At 30.0% G+C, this 20,554-nt stretch overlaps 1 protein-coding gene and 1 long non-coding RNA gene across 2 annotated transcripts; both read right to left on the bottom strand.

Moving 5' to 3' along the window:
• Positions 1 to 904: 904 nt before the first annotated feature.
• Positions 905 to 5,001, bottom strand: LOC128195885 (uncharacterized). Its single transcript, XR_008247669.1, has 3 exons — positions 4,683 to 5,001; positions 1,811 to 1,919; positions 905 to 1,125 (listed from the first exon to the last, which is right to left on the bottom strand). It is a non-coding gene; the product is annotated as an uncharacterized LOC128195885 (long non-coding RNA).
• Positions 5,002 to 7,128: 2,127 nt separating this feature from the next.
• Positions 7,129 to 8,482, bottom strand: LOC108324981 (zinc finger protein 8). Its single transcript, XM_017557948.2, has one exon. It carries the CDS (start codon positions 8,376 to 8,378, stop codon positions 7,386 to 7,388), a length of 993 nt encoding a protein of 330 aa, XP_017413437.1. The 5' UTR covers positions 8,379 to 8,482; the 3' UTR covers positions 7,129 to 7,385.
• Between the last annotated feature and the right edge of the window lie 12,072 nt (positions 8,483 to 20,554).

Below are 20,554 nucleotides of genomic sequence, written 5' to 3'. Positions count from 1 at the left end.
GAGAGAAACAACAACAATAATAATAAAATTATGTAAATTTGTTTGTTCAGTAGATGTCATAATGGAGTTGTGTTATGACAAGTGCACAGAAACTGAACATGAAATTGATTTGTTTAGGTGGGTATCACATGTAGCTGTGAATCAAACTCACTTAACCAATAAGGCATGAGATAGGGTTGTGTGTGGGTGTGCCTACCCTACATTGTACATTTGGATCAATTAATGAATAAAAAAACTTGGCAGCTCCTAAGACCCAGAGATGGTAGCTTCTAGGGGTGACCCTAGCTAGGGACTACCATTCCCATCATTCCTTACCTTCAAAACTATTATACTTTCTCTTAGCATCCATTCTTTGTGGGGTTCCAAATTAATTCTAAGATAAAGAACGGTTTAATCATGTTTGTAGTTTGAGAGGTTTTAGTAGTTTTTGTTTCCAATTGAAAAATTCATTTTAGTGAATTTATCACATTAGCCATTATATATAAGATTGCTTATTTAAATATCATTCTTAATATAAGAATATGACTTATAAACTCCCTTAGTATTATTACTTGTACAAGTATTATATAACCATATTCTAATTTTAATAGCTTGTTTAATATAAACTTTCATAGACAAAAAAGAAATAAAAAAAAGAAATAAACTTTCACAGTCATACAAGACAGATGTATTTAAAGATCAATCTGTGAATTCAAAAATTTTTGTGATGTGGAAAATCTTCTTAATACATAATTCTATCAGTGTTGTTTTAATCTTGTAGTAACTTTAATTTATTCAATTGATATTATTATTCTCTAAATGTTATCTTTGTTGGTATAATTATTATACGAGTTACATTCGAAATTCATTGAGACTAACATCAACAATGATCCAACATGAGAAAGAAAAAGAGAGAAAATGTGGAAACAAAAGTCATGAAAAACAATGTTAAGCATGGTGTGAGTGAGTGAGTGATGGTCAGAAAGTTTCATGAGAAGTAGCTCATGTGGTGATGATTACTGTGTGTAAGAGTTGAATGAAAGACTTGAAAAGAGGGAAGGCTATGTTGATTTTAGTGATACAAGAAATTTATGGAGATGTGGGGGCGATGTTCCTTAAATTGGACTGTTGTTTCCCTCTCTGCATCTGAAAATAAGAAAATAAGAAAATAAGAAAATAAGAAAATAAGAAAATAAGAAAATAAGAAAATAAGAAAATAAGAAGAAGTGGTCCTAAGGAGTCATAATGTGTGTACTCTTCTCTCTGTGTGTGTCTTCATTGTGGCCTTTATCACCTTTGCTCCCTCACATGCGCTTTTATATGTTACATTTACTTGTGGGGTCTTCCCTAGTTGGACTGATGTTAACACCACGGCGCTATTCAGGGATTGTCTTTCTTTATATTTCTCCTTTTCAAACTCACTTTTATATTTCTCCTTTTCAATCTAAACCAAAACCAAAACCAACCTACCTTTCTAGCTACCACTTCTATATATCAACTTCCTAAATCATCTCTCTCTCTATATACATGGACCATACAATCAAACAAACAATATATTTTAAGGTTTATTTATGTACAGTATATAAAAGCTGGTTTGTTTTTTACTGTGCAATTGTTTTTTCCAAGTCTTGTTGTACGATGGAACCTTAAACTGTGTTCATGGAAAGATGAATCAACATATTTGGATCGGTTTAGGAGATAGAAATCGGTGGTGGGATTTCAAATTCTTGGTTTTTCAATGGCAAACTGTGACTGGTGTTTGACTATACAAAAATTTGAAAAAGAGAGTGAAATCTGCCTCAAAAGCGAAATTTGTTTTTATGTCATGTACCTTGAGTTCTGTGATCTCGAAGAACAAACACCGAGCAAAGTTGATATGGAAGCAAATTGTTTATTCATTTTGTGGTAAAGGCATTGAAATTTATGAACATTTAAGATCTCTGCATAATAGGTTCCAAAACATGAAGTCAGGTGAGGACCTAAACACATGTATAGATATAATATACATGCAGATTGCAGAATCTAACTGGTGAAAAGAAGAGTCCTTAATTATATCACAACAAAGTCATGATGAGCAGTGTTTTGTACTAGAAAAAAGAGTTCTGCACATCCCTTTTATTTCACCTGTTTGTTGAGAGAACTGAGCAGAATTATAGGGAAGAAAGATCTCTTTTCATTTTGTAAAAGGAAATATAGTAACAGTCAGAAAGACACACATATAGTACTTAACATAGGTCATGACAGCATCTAATAATACATTGCCTTTAATTCCCATCAACACCCTTCTCAACTTCTCACTCACTGCTTCCCCTCGTTTACTAATTCTAATCATAACAAAAATAGTATTCTTACTTTTATGCCTTCTTCTAGTAAAAATATAATCTCAAAGGGTTACATCATATATATATATATATATATATATATATATATATATATATATATATATATATATACATATAAATAATTGTATTCAAATTCTTCACTTTTCACCTTTTTTACTTTTTGCAGGAGATTTTGTCATTTTTATTCACCATCATCTGTGATCAATTCTCATATATATATGTCAATGTTAATCATTTTCTTTTCTCCATTATTATTGCATGTATTTTTCAAAATTATAAACTCATCACAATGAAATTCTGTGTATGACTGTTGTGTCTGCTGTTATTTTATCTGTGGAAACTAATATATATATATATATATATATATATATATATATATATATATATATATATATATATATATATATATATGATTATACATATGCAAACGAATATATGATTTTGAAAAAAAAGGCAACTTATTTTGTCATTTTATGATAGCAGTGATTAATTAAATTAAATATAGAAAGCAAGCTTTATTTCTGTTTGATGAATTCCTCTTTCTGTGACTTTAAGACATTAAAAAATAAATACATCTGACATTTGATCCATGAAACAAAAAAGTAGGCTTTAATTAGCAGACACTTGGGTACTTAAATATGTTAGTAAATTAATGAATTAAAATTAATCGTATTTTGAAATTTTAAGGAGTGCATATATAATCCTATGAAGAAGTACATATGCATGGTTGGTTGAGCCATTATTTACGTTTAAGGTCATTTGTTCATATGTACTTGTTCGGTGGAAAACAACAGACAAATGAGTCCACCACCACTGAAGTTTGTCGACAATGTCTTCATCAATGATTCGTTCATCTTATTATCTTTTTGTTCTTGCAAAACTACGTGCAATATCTTTCTTAATGCTTTTCTTTGAAGCATATACCTAGCTAATTGTAGGTTCAGTAGATCATTCTGTTATTAATGCAGGTATTTTACGCCTTCTTACGCAATATTATTGGCTTCACTTATGGTATATGCAAACTAATTAATGGAATTTAAGCGATTATTATGTTTGTTGTCCATCTCCTCATTTAAAAAACTCGTTATCTGAAAATGAAAAATAATATTTATATAATTAAAACTTATACATTTGTAAGATGAAGTTTTTACTTTTGTAAATTAATTTTATTTTTATTAGATGTGTGATTTTTAATATATTTTTTCACATTAAAATATTTATATCTCAATTATAAAATTATATATTAATAAATAATTTGATAACATATTAAATAATAGATCCAATATATAATAAATATCACTACGAATATATTCTAATTTATAATTATAAAAAAGTAAATTTTAAATTTAATTTAACTTTAATAAGTTAATTTTGTAAGATTGAATTAATCTTAAAATTATTTTTAACACGTAATTTAGCTTTCTTGAATAGTGAATATGTACCTCGTATGTAACATTAAGAGCAAATAATCATACTGGGTTAGAGAATTCATAGATATATAGTTAGTATTCTGTAAAGGTTGTGCTATTGTAAGGATTGGGCACCCGTCTACTCTAAATTCTCTTTCTCACTGAATTTTCTTTTGTTAAGTGAAAATGAAAAGTTATTTTTCTCCCACAACAAAACTAAGATATACAACAAAGGAGAAAGGTAATTTGATTTATTTTAGAATAAATATTCCAAACAGTATTTGATCCATAGATAAGCTTTATAAACATAAAAAGTCTTAGACATTATTTTAATCTTTGTAAATACGAATTTGATTTTAATCTTTCAATATTTATTTTTAAAATCCAAAAGCATATTTTTACGAGAGCATTGAATATGCATGATTATATATTGGTCAAATATATGTATATATAAAAATTATGATCATATTAAGAATTCAAGTTCAACTAATTCCACTAAGATGTAATAAGTTTGTGTTTATATTTTTTGTATTTTATGCTATTGTATGTAACCCTTTTGAACTAGAATATCTTATTGTTTCACTAATATATTTCTTTATTGTCGATAACAAAAAAGATTGTGTTTAACATGTAGACAACATAAACAAAATGATTGTTTTGATTTTTTCTTAAATGATTTTCTTACATATTAATTGTTTATAATAATTTTTGTGATATGTTATTTAGAATATAATGCAAACAGTTAATCTAAATATTAAAAAAAATATACAGCTTAATACTTTTCATGGGAATGGACTGTCACTAAAATATCTTTCATACTTGCATTATTTGTATTTTCTAGCACATAAAACTGAATCATACAGCAGCACATTGAGGCAATTAATGAGTAATTACTTATGATATGTATTTTTTCTGAAGTCTTATTGTCAGGATATGATGTATGCATGTGTACCTCAAATCTGATTGATCACGGCATTGAAGAGTTGCTTGTACAATTGCCTTGAGAAGCAGATGAAATGGCCAACACGAACTGTAGCCAAATTAAATATTCATCACCCTTAGAAGATTGCAGAGGTTCTCCATACTTGTAAGAAATGGAATGGTGGAAAAGTACTTGAGTCAAACAAGTAGTTTTAAGTATCCTGAGTTGAATGAACTTTTTTTTTGTTTCATCTGAATTCGAACAACAATTGTTAATGTTTAGCATGTGATTAATGATGTTTTTTGTTCCACCTCTCATAATTAATGTGACTTTTGTATGTCAGATATAATTTCAAGCATATAACTATGTTATTTACATTGTAAACAAGGCTTATATAGTATATACTCTCTGACGACCTTTCAAACATTCTGTAACTGATCGATGTTTCAAATACTAAGCATTATTGCTCATTATAACACTGTTTGCTGTTTTTTTTTTTGTTTTAACTTTTTTTAAGGGTTATAGAAGGAGGAAATATGTGACAAGACAAAGGATCGTATATCCTACCTAATTAAGTGTTGACCATTAGTGTGGGAACTGATTAAACATGTTCACCTAGTTAATTCAGGAGACCAATATATTGATAATGCAATCACATTTATTGTTTACCAGTCACCTCACAACTGGTTTAAGTTTTCAGTCACATTAAAGTGGTTTTGTCTCTGGTTACACTGTTTATAAACTAACCATAAAATAAGGATTATTTATGAACCATGATGTTTTCTTAAGGATTTTGATATACCAACATGAGCAAAAAGACACAGCAGAAAAGAAAATCTGAAATGGTGGTAAAAATGGCATGTGTGTGTGAGTGTGAGTGTCTGAATTTGATAGGTATGGTAATAGATTGGGTAGTGGGCATTGTGGCAAATAAATCTCTGACCCTTTGTGCTGCCAAAATAACAGATGATTAAAGTAGACAGAAGCATGAGTACTAACTATCAGTCTATTATTGTTAAGGAGAAGATGTCCTCCTCCCTCTTTCCCTAGAGAAGGAATCTCCAAGTCCTATATTTCCACTCACAACACCAAAACTAACCCACCTAACATCTCTTTCTCTCTCTATCTTTCTATGTATATCAGACATAAAAGCAATGGGTACAGAAGATGGAAAAATAAAGATGGCAGTGTAACTACCATGTTCATATGTTCCATAAAGTCCTGAGACCAAAAGGAAGACACATCCTTTTCTGAGGGTTGGTTTTGCCATTTTAAACCCATATATCAAAAACCCTTTGGTACCACTTCCTTTGAATCATCAGATCTGTGTTTTGGAAACAAGGGCATAAAAGAAGTAACCCATCTTGTGGGTCAACACTACTCATCAACTTGCTAAATTATTCACCCTTTTGTCACTTCAATTTTTTTGAATCATTAATACTCATTACATATATGCATCAACTCTAATTCTACTCTCTACATCCTCCCAAACCGTTATCAATTTTTCCAAACACCAGGACCACTTTCTTCAACCTCTATACCCAGTTCAGTCATCTGGGGTCAACCTAGCTAGCCACACAACACAGAAAAAGCTCCAACATGTTCTTCAAGAACCAACACATGCTCTCAACCAAGATATATTCCTTCACCATTTATTGAGAGAACACAAAAATATACCATGTTTTTGCTACCTTGATTTTGCTCACTTTGTGTCTTAAGCCCTAGGTGGGAGCTGGCTAGGTTCCCATGCATATACATATTAGACACACATGATAACATTATTAAACTGATCCATATGTGCACAAATCAATACAGGCACACATGTATAGAAACATATCTGTGAATCTTCAATTCTTCATGTTCATATACCTGTCACTCATTAATTCTCTCTCTGCATACTTTGCACTGGTTTAAATAAGTGAATGAAAAAAAAAAAGAAGAAGCATCCGCCACACACGTAATTTTGCAATTAATTAATTGTATATGGGAGCAATGGTGCCTGCTAATGGCATGGAAATATCACTTTCTTTCTGCAAAAACTTGATCAGACCCATCAAACCTTATCATCATTGCCTTCTCACAATTACATTACATTGAATCAGAACCCACCTCTCTCATCACCCCACCTGCCTGGACAACATGATGGATTTCGGCACACGTGTGTCTCCACAAATTGTTCATGCGCTCACACTGTCTCTTACCCTTTCTATAATCCCACACGTGTGAAATAGTTCTCGCAGGTCTCACCATGAAACGACGACGTGACTTCACACACACACACACACATATATATATATATATACAGTTTCTTTCAGTGAACCTATGACAGACACACGCACCACCGTGGTCATAATCACAGAACAAATGTTTTGTTAATTGTGGTCTCTAATGATTGTTTTCCGGTTACAGAACAAAAAGCAAAACAGTAGAAAGACGAGATCAGATAATCATGATTTGAACATAAATTAAGGTTTGATTTGTGATGATGAAACCACATATATATGATCTAAAATTCAACTGTTAATGTGAAATGAAATAAAAAAGAAAGAAGGAAAGAATTAGAAATGGAAACAATTCCTCCCTCACGGGTAGAAATTTCTCATATTTTATGGATTCTGTCCCCAAAGTCGCTCTAGAAAGAGTCGCTGCCGAATCCCTCGATTCTCGTAGTGCCACCATAGGTTATTACTGGCTCACGATAATACTATGTACGAAAACTATGGAAACATGTTACTACAGATGAAGATCCAAACTCACATGGTCGTGCACACTTCCGCGTTTGGAGTCATACACGTAGCGATTTTGCGACCCCGACGATCCCACAACCTGCGAGGCTCTCACGTTCGTTATCTCCTGCGACGCGAACAAAGGCGGCAACGACGACCGTTCGTGGCTGAAACTAGGGTTATTGCTCGGAATTCGCCACAGAGCCAAAGGGTTTCCGTTAATAGGCTGCTGGTGCTGGTGGTGGCTGTGAGAAAACGGTGTCGTTCCGTAGAACCTCGTGTTGGTGGCGGTGGACGCGGTGGCGTTGTTCCACGTTGGATACGGCATTGGCGGTGTCGGAGCGGAACCAAAGCGGTAGTTCATGAGATTGTAGACATGGTGAGCGTCAGAGAAGGTGCTTCCGTGCACCATCGTTGACTGAAGGTGGGCGCGTTTGGCGTGTTGGCGTTCCCGTTTGTGCGCGTTTTGGTGACCGCCGAGGGCTTGGGAGGTGGGGAAGTTCCGGCAGCAGTAGTGACACTCGAACCTGCGACTGGTTTCGCCGTTGTTATCAGTAACGGTGACAGTGGTGGTAGTGGTATCGTCCTTGGTAGCATCGAGTTCGAAGGAGTTAAGGTTGTTACTGTTACTGTTGGTGTTGGTTAATGTTTCTGCAGAGTCAGAGTCCTCCGGCGAAACAGCAGTGTTGTTTCCGCCGGCGAATTCTATGCCGAAGAGACGAATGGCGGACTTCTCCTTGGCGAGAGGAGCAGGACGGATGAAAGGTAGTTGGGAGAAGGAGTCCACGTTCATGAAGTCGTGGACTTCTCTGTCTGAGGTTGTTGTTGTTGATGTTGTCTTGTCCATAAGAAGAGAGAGAGAAGAGAGTAGAAGAGTAGAGAGGCAGAGAAAGAGAAAAGTAGGAGAGTGAAGGTGTTGTTGCGTTGTGGTGAGAGTGTGTGTAGAAGGAGAAGAAGGGGTGTGGTGGGTCCTATAAACAGAGGGAGAGTGGGGACTCATCTGAGGACAATTGGGTCTGATCCATCTCAGAGTGAAGCCTGACAAGGCCACAAACTCTAGAGTGCCTTCGCCTTCTCAAAGTACCACCTTCACTCCCTTTCACTTCATTTTGGATCCACATCCATCTATCTATATACATCTATATGCATTTAGCCACCTTTTTTTTCCCATACCATCACCAACACCACCAAACTCTCTCTTTTTTTAAGACTATAAAAAAATAATATACTTTACTATAGTACACCTTAATTTAATCTTACATTATTATTATTATTATTATGCGATATTTTATCTATTTAGCTATATAAGATCTTCCGTAAAGTTCCAGAAATATACTAAAAATATAAATATATTTCTTATTAGTGTAATTGTGAACTAAACATTTGTATACTCAATCATCACATTAAATTCTTATATTCTTATGTCCTTGATTTCTTTTTTTTCTTATTCTTTAAGACTCTCTCTTTTTTCAAGAGTTTCCTCTGATACATAAATATCTATAACAATCAAATATATATATATATATATATATATATATATATATATATATATATATATATATATATATATATATATATATATATATAATATTGAATTTTTTATTATATTTTTAAACAATGATAAACTAACACATTTATATTTATTTGACATATAAAAGTAAAAAAATATTTATTTTTTTAAATATAAAAATTAAAATAAATATAAAATTTTGTGTGTATTAAAATATATATATTTTTATATATTTTCTTTACATATTTTGTGCATGATACAACATTAATTTTAAGATTTTCTTCTTTTGTTTATTGTAGAAGAAATATTTATTTATTTTGACACCCTCCATATGAAAAAAAGTTAAGAAATAGGAATGTTTGAGTTTAAACAATTTGGTCCTCTCTCTAGAGATGTTGATACTACTGGATGTTTGTGCACAGGTCATTTTTCAAAGAGGCGGTGGTATATAAAAGGTTAATTTTATATAAATATGATGAATAATAATACACTTTTTTATTCACATTCTAAAAAGTAAATAAAAAATAAAAAATTAAACTTTTATTTTCATGCATTATCAGGATTAGGGATAGATAAAAGCTGCGACGGATAGTTGGTATCCTCTGATATTTACTACCTGCAGATATTTGTGTGAGTAGCAGATCGAGTAGTGGGTGAATTTTTTTTGTCGGGTCGGATTGTGAGTAGACATTATCCGTGCCCGACCCGATCCGTTGTCATCTCTAATCAGTACAATCATTTTATTCTGTGTATCAACGATAAACCATCATAAAATATAACTTTTATATGGTTTATATACGTTTTGGATCTCTAGAAAATTTAAAATTTTTACATTTAATTTGTAATAATCTTTTATTTATTTCCTAAAAAAATTATTTTCATTTGGTAAATAAAAAACATAATTTTTGTCCTTTTAAGTTATTCTTAAAATATTTGATATTTTTCTATCATGATAATTCGTATACTTCTGCCATATAATGACATCACATTATGTATAGGAAGAGATAAAATATAAAATAAAAGAAATCGGGGATAAGAAAAGTCCTATTTTTCTTTTTTTGTTTGATTGGAGAGTAAATGCAAAATTTTTAACGGAAAAATCTACTTAAATTTCATCCAATGTGATAAATATGTCAAAACGGTATTGGAAGTTGTTTTAATAGTAAGAAACATCAATATTTGTTTTAAGGTTTTTTTTTGGGATGTTTTGGAGTATTCATGTGTTATTGTCTTTTTTGTAGATGTGAGAATGAGTGCCATCATTACATAAGCAGTTTTAGATTTTGCTAGACTGTTATGACATTTAGGAATGAAATACGATAAAACAAGTTGAAACAGATATCATTTGAAGGATGCCAAAGAGGTTGTAAGCATATCGATCGATATTTAGAGGAAAAACAAATAGACAAAAAGAGTTTGAAAGATGGTCAAATTTTCAGATACAGAGCTAAAGCGGAAGAGGGTAACAACCAAAAACGATTCAAAGGAATAAATTGAGTGGGATCATATATGTTAGTGACATGAATATGTATTTATTTTTATCTCGTAAATGGTCCATGAAGGTAGGTTATTCCATTTGGATCCTATTTGCATATACTTACGATTTTAAAGCAGTTCTTTAACTCATTTTTCTTTGAACTTTAATTCAGCTATCTATTTCTTGATATAAGTGTATTACTCAGATTAGTAGAAGAGTATGAAGGTTTATTCGCAAGTCTTATCTCAAGGCACTAAAATGATATAAGAGATATTTATACAAAAGAGAAAAACTTGTGTGCTTGAAAAAAAGATACAAATTATGATTTGCAAAAGAGTGTTCTGTTTTCCTCTTCTTGTTTTTTTCTCTTCTCCATTTTGCATGTTTTTAATGTGCTGATGGATGCATTAAATGAGTTTCACTAGCTTATTCATGGGACAAAAATTTGTTGGAAGATTGTGTCCATGAGATAATAAGTTTTAATAGAGTCATTCAATTATCTGATCTATTAACAAGTGCACAAAATTTGTTTTAATACAGTCAAACGGAAGTTATGGTATCCACATAAAATAGCAAAGATATTGGTAATTGATTTTTAGTTTTTTTTTTATAGAAAAATATGGATAATAATATATATGGTATAGGTTGAGTGAAGTAGAGACTAAAGATTAAGTTATATATTTAGATTCAAACATTAAGCATAAATCCAAACAATGGAAGCATAAACATCTAAAGATAATTGTATAAAGGAAAACATAAGAAATTTATTGTTTCAATGATATCACATCACAGAAATCAACTATTCATGGAATAGAATGTTACAATACAAATTTAACAACATCTATACATAGTATTTACAATATGAATATAGTCTCTCTAAAAAAATAAACTAATAATCAGCTCTTGGGTACTCACCTTTGAGGTTTCTTCTTCCTTCTTATGACTCAATTATGTTTTGGTGATCCAACCTTAAGGTTTCCTTTAACAATATTTAACAATTTAAAATTTTCAATATACATGTGTATATTGTGTTATTGTTTATAATGAGGAGTGATTAGTTATAAAATTTCAATTTTTTTTTGGGAATTTTAAATTTTAAATTTTAATTTTCAAATGAAAACAACTTATTTTACTCTAAATAATTTCAAATTCATCAAATACATTATAAAAGATATTATTTTCATATTCCACACTCCAAAAAGTTCTTATTTAAAGGGAAATATACAAGACTCTTAAAAAAATAATTGAATACAAAACTGAATATTTTATAGTATAAAATTGATCAGGATAATTTGATTGGTGAAGTTTGTGAAAATTTGTCTAGAGTTTAATATTTAAAATTCAAAGTGAGCAGAAAATCTTCCTAGATAAAAAATAAGTAAAATGAACAATATATAAATAAAAAGATCCATAAATCTATTATTTTCAAATTTCGGGTTAGAGATATCTTAACTTTTTATTGTTTTTTTCACGTGTGTCTCTCCTGGAGAAACCTACTAGTGGTAAGTTATAAATTCCACACTAGATGAAAATGAAATTTGACTTCTAAATCCTGTAACTATTCGAATACATATATATGTATGGTCCACTTTTGAATATGTTATTGAGATTTATTAGCAATAATTGAAGTATGAGTTTAAATCTCACGTTGAGTAGAAATCACAAAATTAAATACCATAAAAGAAAAAAAAATCATAAATCAAATACTTTATAGTTTTGGATTAAAAGTAATGTGAATCTTGATGTGAATTGAAATAAAGTCACATATATAATCTTTCTAGTAAATATTTTTTTAAAAAATTATTAGCAGTATCAGATTTGTCTTATTGATTACTTTAGATTGTTGTAATGATATAAATAATCTCTTCCTAACTTCTTTTATTTGAAAAGAAAAAAAAACATCAAAACTCATTTAAAAATAATTGTAATGTAAAGTTTAGTCGTATGTGAATGTTATGTTTTGTAGCTTTTTAATTTTCTTTTTGTACCTATTAAAATATTTGTTATTTGTGATAACGAAAAATGGGTATGAAATCTAAGCATTGTGAAGAACCCTAATATTAAAATATCCCTCTATATGGAAGAAGCTAACATTTAATCTCTCTTATTATCGACAACAATCTTACACTTAAAAGTGCGGTGATTGTTTTATTCTTTTATAATGTTAGAAATTTTACATCGACAAAAGATAAGACTAATTCATATTTTATAAGTGAATATAAATTATAATTTAACTAATTTTGTAAAGTTAAGTTAGACTTAAAGTTTACTAACACGATAAAAGATACATGATTGTATAAAAAAAAAGAGATTGATGTTGGTGATTGGATCCAGCTTTCTGAGTTTGCTGCAGAAGTATATGGTAAGAGAGAGATTTAGCAGTACTTGGTTTTGGTTTGCACACGTCAATCGGTAGTGTTATAATATGTACGTGTATTGATGAGAAAGCAGCGATTGAGTTGGATAATGAATTCTAAGTTTAGAATGACTAAGAAATGAGGTTGCTCTCTCTTTCTAGGACCATGTTTTGTGTGCATGGTACTACTAGTTGGTGTCCCTTCTTTATTTCTTTCTTCCCTCATTTTATATCTATTGCAGGTTTTTCCAGACGTGGTCCTCCATCAAAAATCATCATCATCTTCCTCCTCACACTTAAATCACTAAATAAAATTTAATTAAATATATTTTTAATGTTTTAAATTTTTATATAATTTCATCTTTAAACTTAAAAAATTAATAAATATAATTATTTTAATTTAATATAGTCAAAAAAATTTAATGTATCAAACGTTTTAAATTAACATTTGTTTATACTATTTAATATATTTTAACTCAAATGTTAAATATAATAATGTTTAACATGTAAAAAAAAGTTTGATGTATGTTTATGTTTAAGGATAAAGTATTAAAGTTTATATTAGAAAAAAAATTTCAATTTTAGATTTAAGTTTAAGAACTAAGGTAGTTATGATTTTAGATTAATTATTGTTTTCATATATATATTTATAATATTGAATAACAAAATAGATATTTTTCTTTCATTTCGACGAAAAAAAGGAAACACTACGGTGCCAGAAATGAGAAGCAATTTGGTACTTTCAAAGCTTTTTTTTTCTTACAGGAGCACTTTCAAAGTTGAAAAGATTATATCATTGTTTCTGATATACGTACAAAAAGACATGTCTTAGTTTCCAAATCTCAACTTCTATATTGAAGAAGCATTGAAAATTAAAAAAAAAATAATACACTATGGGATAATTTAGCACGCAAACTGGAAAAGTTAAAAGAGAAAATATATTTTCAATTAAAAATTATAGTAATCAGAACAAATAAATCTAGGGGGAGGGGGAATTTAAGAGGGGTACTAATTAAGATCAAATAATTAATTAATTAATTAATAAAACTTATATGAATAAAATATGTGCAAGTATTTTTGTCTTTTTAATTATTACGGTATGATTTATTTGAATTATGTTTTGGTCTGCAGGTTTTTCTTTTAATTTTGATGATATTATAGATTTGAATAAAGTTAGATATTCGACAAGGTTTAAAACAAATTAGGCAGTGCTTCATGTTTACTCGAAAATTTTGTAATTGGATTATAGATTAAAAAAATACTTTACTCACAAAAAATAAGCAAGTATTCTTATTATACATTGTACATGAACTAATTATATAAATTTGAATTTTAAAAGAACCATAAAATAAAAACATTTTATGAGAATCGTGAAAAAAAAAATTACAGATGAGGCCAAGATAATTGACTCGTTCAGAAGTTTAAAATGTAGGCATAAAAATATTTAAAATTATACAATATTGACATGCATATATATTTAGCTGAGAAAATCAGAAGAGAAAGGTCAAAGTATAAATGTTTGAAATTTAAATGAGTTTTAAATTATGTAAAATGTAAAAAGTACATAAAAAATATTTAATTTTTTTTATTTACTTGACATAAAAATATGGTTGCAATGCAGAAGATATATATTTGTTGGCTAGTGCTAATTTTAAGTACACTCATTTAAATATATATATTTATTTATTTATAGGGGTGGATCGATTAGTCGTATTCAACTTTTCTGTATTTGAATTTGTCCCATAAATATATACTGTGCCATATACAAAAAGAGAAGAGTTAAAGATGTCAACCTGTTTTTCTTTCAATTCTTTCAATAACTGCAGTGGCCATGTCCACTTTTATCTTTTGTTTGCTTAAAAATCACTCTTAATTGAAAAAGAGAGAGAGAGAGAGGATCCATTGATTTGTCAGTGAGTTTTTTCACACAATTAATCTGAAATGGTAATTTAATGATATTTTTCTTCACTTTTTGTTTTCCTTTCTTTTGTGCATAAAACAGAACAGTCTTTATTCATCAATGTTTGACTCGCTTTGCCATATACATTTGCCCCAACCCAACTTTCTCTCACTCTTGCATAATTCTAACCCTTTCTTCCCCATATCCAAGACATGTCACCATCCATACTTTCTTTCTCTACAAAATATTCATTTTCTCTCTTACTCTTCCCTCTCTTTGTTATCATCATCAATCCATCACCCTCATAACCCTTTTTTCTAGCATATACTTGATGTTCTACTTCTCATACTAAAGATCTAATCAATCAATCTAACTACCGACTTTCTTTTAGGTCTAGAGTTTCTAAATATTTTACTATTTATTTCTTCAATATCTAAACTATTTATTTGTTCTTTAGACATTAGACATCTATGACAAATGTATACTACATATATAAATGCAAACCTTTATTTTATAGAGTTATATTAGGTTTACACTTTCTTAAGATGATATCAGAATTATTTAAAAATATTTTCTAGCGAAATTTGTTGTTTATTGAGTTTATAGTGTAACTTGTTATCAGACTGTCCATGAAAATATAATCTTAACTGTAGAGAGGTTCAATATACACACATAAATTTTCACACTGGTAAGCTATTATTCACTCTAGGTCAAGTTACTGATTTGCTTTTGGTATCACTCCAAAAGGTCTCTTATCAAGGAAGATATCTTATGTGTATATAAACATTTGTCCATCTTTTGTTTTTACCTGATGTGAGACTTTGTTTGTATTCTAACATAAATTTTACTTTATAATTTGATTTGTAATATATATTAGGTATGTGATGTTTATAAGGTTGTAAATATACTTATATAATGAATAATGAATCAAGAGAAGGTGTTATTGTGTTGTTTTATTTGAAGAAACATTTTTGAAAGTGGAGGTTTTGAGGAGTCATTAGCAAGAAGGGATTGAAAGGTCACATGACATCCCCTCCCTTAATAGGAACAAGAAGTGATGCAAAGGCCTTTGGCAATAAGGTCACATTCATGAGAGAGGGGACCATTCTTAACATATGGGGTTTCAATGCAATTGCGCCACTTTCATGTCCTAATAAAGTAGAAAATTACCAGATCACCAGTTGCCTATTTGCTTTGCCTCTTCACATGGCAACATCATCAGCGACGTTTCATCAATCTTAGAAAACGACACCACTTTACTTCAATTATTTTTATATTTATATATATCTTCACCATTCTTTTAATTAAGTTATTACGTAAACACCTCTTTAATAGTAAGAGGCTTTATCCAATTATTTGCATATTATTTTAAAATATCACTTTTTTTAGCAATAACCGAATTCCTAAACTTAGTAAACTAAAAGTCCACCCTTCAAATTCAATCATGGGATGGGTGTATAGTTTTTCACCTTTTCTATTGTTTTTATTTAATAAAATTAAAAACTAATTTAGCTCACAGTGTTGGGCACGATAAAAACATAATTAATTAGATATAAAAAGAATTAACTTTTTTTAATCGACAAAGAGATACCAGGATGTCTCGACCGTTACACAAAACCTAAAACCTAAATGCAAGGTATGTTGGAAATGGTGATGATCCTCTCAACACACGATTCAATGCGAAAACACAGGATTCAATGCTAAAGTACCCTACCTATTGTACGACACACAGAGGGTAGTACCACTCTTTAGTTGAATTTAGATTTTAAAAGAAATGAAAATAATAAAAAATTGAGAAACCCATCTTGGCATAGGCTAAGGTTGAGATTACACATGAGGTTGTCTTTGTGTGTGAGAAGGGTGGGTGAGCTCCATCGAAGAAAACAGAATAGCTTTGCAGCAACAGGGATCGTTAAATGCACATGCACATTTGATTGCAGAACATGAGCTTTGCATCTTGGATCCACTGTACATCAACTTACCGGCTTTTTCTGTAGCAGAGCGCATGTGTACTTTTTTTCTGCCCAACTATTATTATTATTATTATTATTATTATTATTATAAATAAATAAGTATAAGTTCAAAGTTTTATTTTATCATTCTGAAAAAATACATTCGACTTAAATCGAAAGTGATGTAATATATCTTATGGTGACGTATATATTTTATATAGACAACTTTCTCCAATATATTTTAAGAAAAAATAGTTACAATACATATATTTGCGTATATCACAAATACTACTTTCTATAAGAAAATACTAAGTTATCCATTTTTTTAAAAACAATTTTATCAATAAATTTTATTGATAAATTATAGAATTTTAATTATCAAACATTTACTTTTGTCAAGTAATAGATTTGTATGTAAATTTTTTCACTAAATTAACACTTTTGTTACTGATCAAAATATATGATAAAATATACATTGATAAATTATAAGGTTTATTGCCGAAGGATATTTACATCGACCATTTATAAATTTTATTGATAAAATAGATACTGAAATTTTCATTTTGAATATTGATCTTGTCCTAATAAAATTTGTCGATAATAAATTCTTTTTAAACTTCACCAATAAATTAGCAATGAACATTTTTTTATATATGTCGATAAATTTATAAGTAATGATTTCTTTTAAAAAAATATCAATAATTGTTATTTTAACAATTATTGATAAATTAATCAATAATTCAACTTTTTTTTAAATCTATCGATAAATCTATTGATAATTATATTTTTTCTTAAATTTGTTAATATTTTGTCAATAAATTCACCAATAAAATGGATGTTAATTTTTCATAATATTTGTTATAAATTAAATGGAGATTGATGAGAATGAGAGAAGAAGAAAAAGGAAAATAAGGGGGAAGAGGGAGGAAAGACGAATAATAGGCAGTGACAGTAGAGGCAAATGTGATACAATAACATGGAGAAAGAGGGGAAAGAAGGAGAAGAAAATGAGAAGGTGGAGTTAGAAAAAAAAATGAGAAAGAGGAAAAAGAATAAATCACGATAGTTTAAGATTTTACCAACAAATTTTTTTTATAGATAATTAATGATGAATTTTAGTCATTGAGATAGAGTTTTACCAACAAATTTTCCTTTTTATTGATAAAATTTATCATTGATCATTTTACCGACAAATTGTTGTTATTAATAATTTTGATGTATCGACTTGGTTGTCAATAAATTTACTTTTCTTATGGTAAATCTATGTTCCTTTACTGGTTAATTTAAATTCATAAAGTGCACTTAGGATATTTAGAGAAAAAGAATTCATGGAGATTTTCTTATAAATTTTTTTTAATCATAACATAATCTTAGACATATATGTGTATCTTAACATTTTACATGTCTATAGTTATTTAAAATATATAACAAAGACAACATATAAATTTATATATAACTTTGTACAATAACAAGAGTTTTACATCATATATCTTCCGATGATAGTAAAACTAAGTTATCTATGAATCAACATTGTTCCTGCATATAATATGTAGGACCGAAAGACGTACCTTTCTGACGTGACTTTCCTGTTTTCCAATGCTTGAGTCGCTTGCTCCGCTCGCTTGTATTCTTGACCAAGGGGGGATGTATTTGCAAAAGACACTCCGATGCTCAAGTTAGGAGTGATTTAGTGAATTGTTTATCACAATTGAGTATTTGAGTTATGGTCGAACGTACCTGACTTTTGGCCCTGTCATTATATTTATAAGTGTTTCATAGATCAAATAAAAACAAACTTACCTTGAGATTCGGTTAGTTACTCATAAACGGATTATCAATATCTCTAATCAGATATCTTTGATTATTTTATCGTCTGTTGAACTATTGGCCCAATAATAACTTAAACACTGGCCCAACATTGTTGATGTAGCGGATGGACTGAACGATCATGGATGCTAACCGTTCGGTAGGTATTATATACCATACAAACATATTTTAGAGAAGATTTCTTAAAAAATTTCAAACAACTTTTAAGTAAATTTATCTTCTACACCACATGCATGCACACATGAAAGATAAACATAATCTTTATGAATGTCCTTAAAAACATAAAAATCGAATCCAAAAGTTATAAAATGTAGGAGATATTTGTTTGTTTAAGAGATTGACAATAAGTTATGGTTTAGAGAATAAACAACAAGGGCAATTACCAATAGTCAAATTGTTTGAAACAAAGACAATTTCTTCTCCAATAATTGTGAATTTACTTCCATACATTGACAATTAAAATACTTTTTTAAAGAAAGTTTAAGGTTTTTTTACTTGTGTGGACCATATAAACCGTTTGGTCAATGCATCCACCACATGATCGGTCGGTCAATCTTCACCAAAATGTTTTTTAGGACCTTAGAGGCACCGTCGACCAATCGGTCTCATTTTCGCAGATGATCACTTGGTCACAAACTAATTAGAAGCATCAACAAAAGCTCAATAGGATTAAAAAAATAAAGCACATAATCGGGTCAATCCTAACCAAAAGCTCATTCCAAAACCTATAAATACAGAGGTAAGGTAAAAATGTAGGTGATTGCATTTATTAAACATTTAAGACTTACCTATTATAATCGATTAGTATAATTAACTAACTTGAGCGTCAGAGTACATTTGACAGGTACTCACCCGCTCAGTTTAGACTTTGAAGAAGTAAGAAACAAAAAAACCTCAGATAGAGCAGAGAAGCACATCATATAACTGAAGGAATAATTCTCAATCCCACTGTGCAAAACAACTTGTTTAGGATCCAAAGTCACAATAAAACACACAAGATGAATTGTCCATGCATTATTAGATATGCTTATTAAGCTCTTACCATTAGAATCACCACTACCTACAGTTGTAACAAACATGATATCTTTGACATCCTCTCTCGTTGGTAGTTATTGTAGTAGTTGAATTTCTTTTAGAATTCTTAGGAGACTGCGATCCTACGACTTAGAGTATCTTATGATTTCATAGCATTGGTTCCCTAGTGTACCATTTTTGAAATATTTTTATTGCTTTGGAATCATAAATCATATCCTTTTGTTTTCAAACTTATGGAATTAAAAATCATATCTTTTGTTTTCAAAATCGTTCGTCACACGGTTTCTCTCTTAATGAAAGCATAACATTCTTCTATATCAGGGCATCACTTCCTTTCTCAATAATTGTCCTTAAACTTACACAAAACTATTATCCAATCCAATCATAAATATTGCACCCTTAATTTTTCAATTGATTATTGACTTCTTATATGACTGCACATCATCATGGTTTTTCATGACTACTTTTTTACATTGGTCCAATTCCCTAAAATATTCTCAACCAACTCTAATATTCAGTAAAGGTTCTATTATTTTATTTTGTATTGAATGTTCTTTGATTCAAAACAAGCATTCGTAGCTCATCACTTTCATCATAGAATGTTTTTTACATAACACATTAAATATCAAGGGCATTGAGTAAGCGACTATACCGCCCTCTCCCTCATCATCTCCGTTCCTTCCCCTACCGCCCTCTCAAGTTGCGTCTCCGCTCGCGTCTTAGCCAGCGTCCATATTGGAAGCCTATTTGAGAGCTCTGATTGCACCTTCGTCAGGGAACTGAGCTCTCTCTCTGCTTCTATTTCCCCCTTCTTAGATTGGAGAAATCATCTGAGTTTGTCAAAAGTAATTTTGCCCTCACTTGTGTAAAAACATGGATGAAATAAAATTGCACTGCTTGAGATTAAAAAAGAGAGAGAAGTTTAAGGCACAAAGAGAAGGAAAAGCGAAGGAAAAGAGAAAGCAAAAGAGCATAGAAAACATAACAGAACGAGGAACCAGTGATCTCGATTGAGATTAAAAAAATTAAAAAACTCTATTGCCTCGGTTGTCTGTGAACCGAGGTAGAATCCGAACCCTTTTGACTCGGTTCAGAACCGAACCAAAAAGCCTATCCCTT

This window comes from Vigna angularis, chromosome 3, assembly GCF_016808095.1.
Source record: "Vigna angularis cultivar LongXiaoDou No.4 chromosome 3, ASM1680809v1, whole genome shotgun sequence".
NCBI classification, from domain to species: Eukaryota; Viridiplantae; Streptophyta; class Magnoliopsida; order Fabales; family Fabaceae; genus Vigna; species Vigna angularis.
This window is presented reverse-complemented; position numbering and strand designations above follow the sequence as displayed.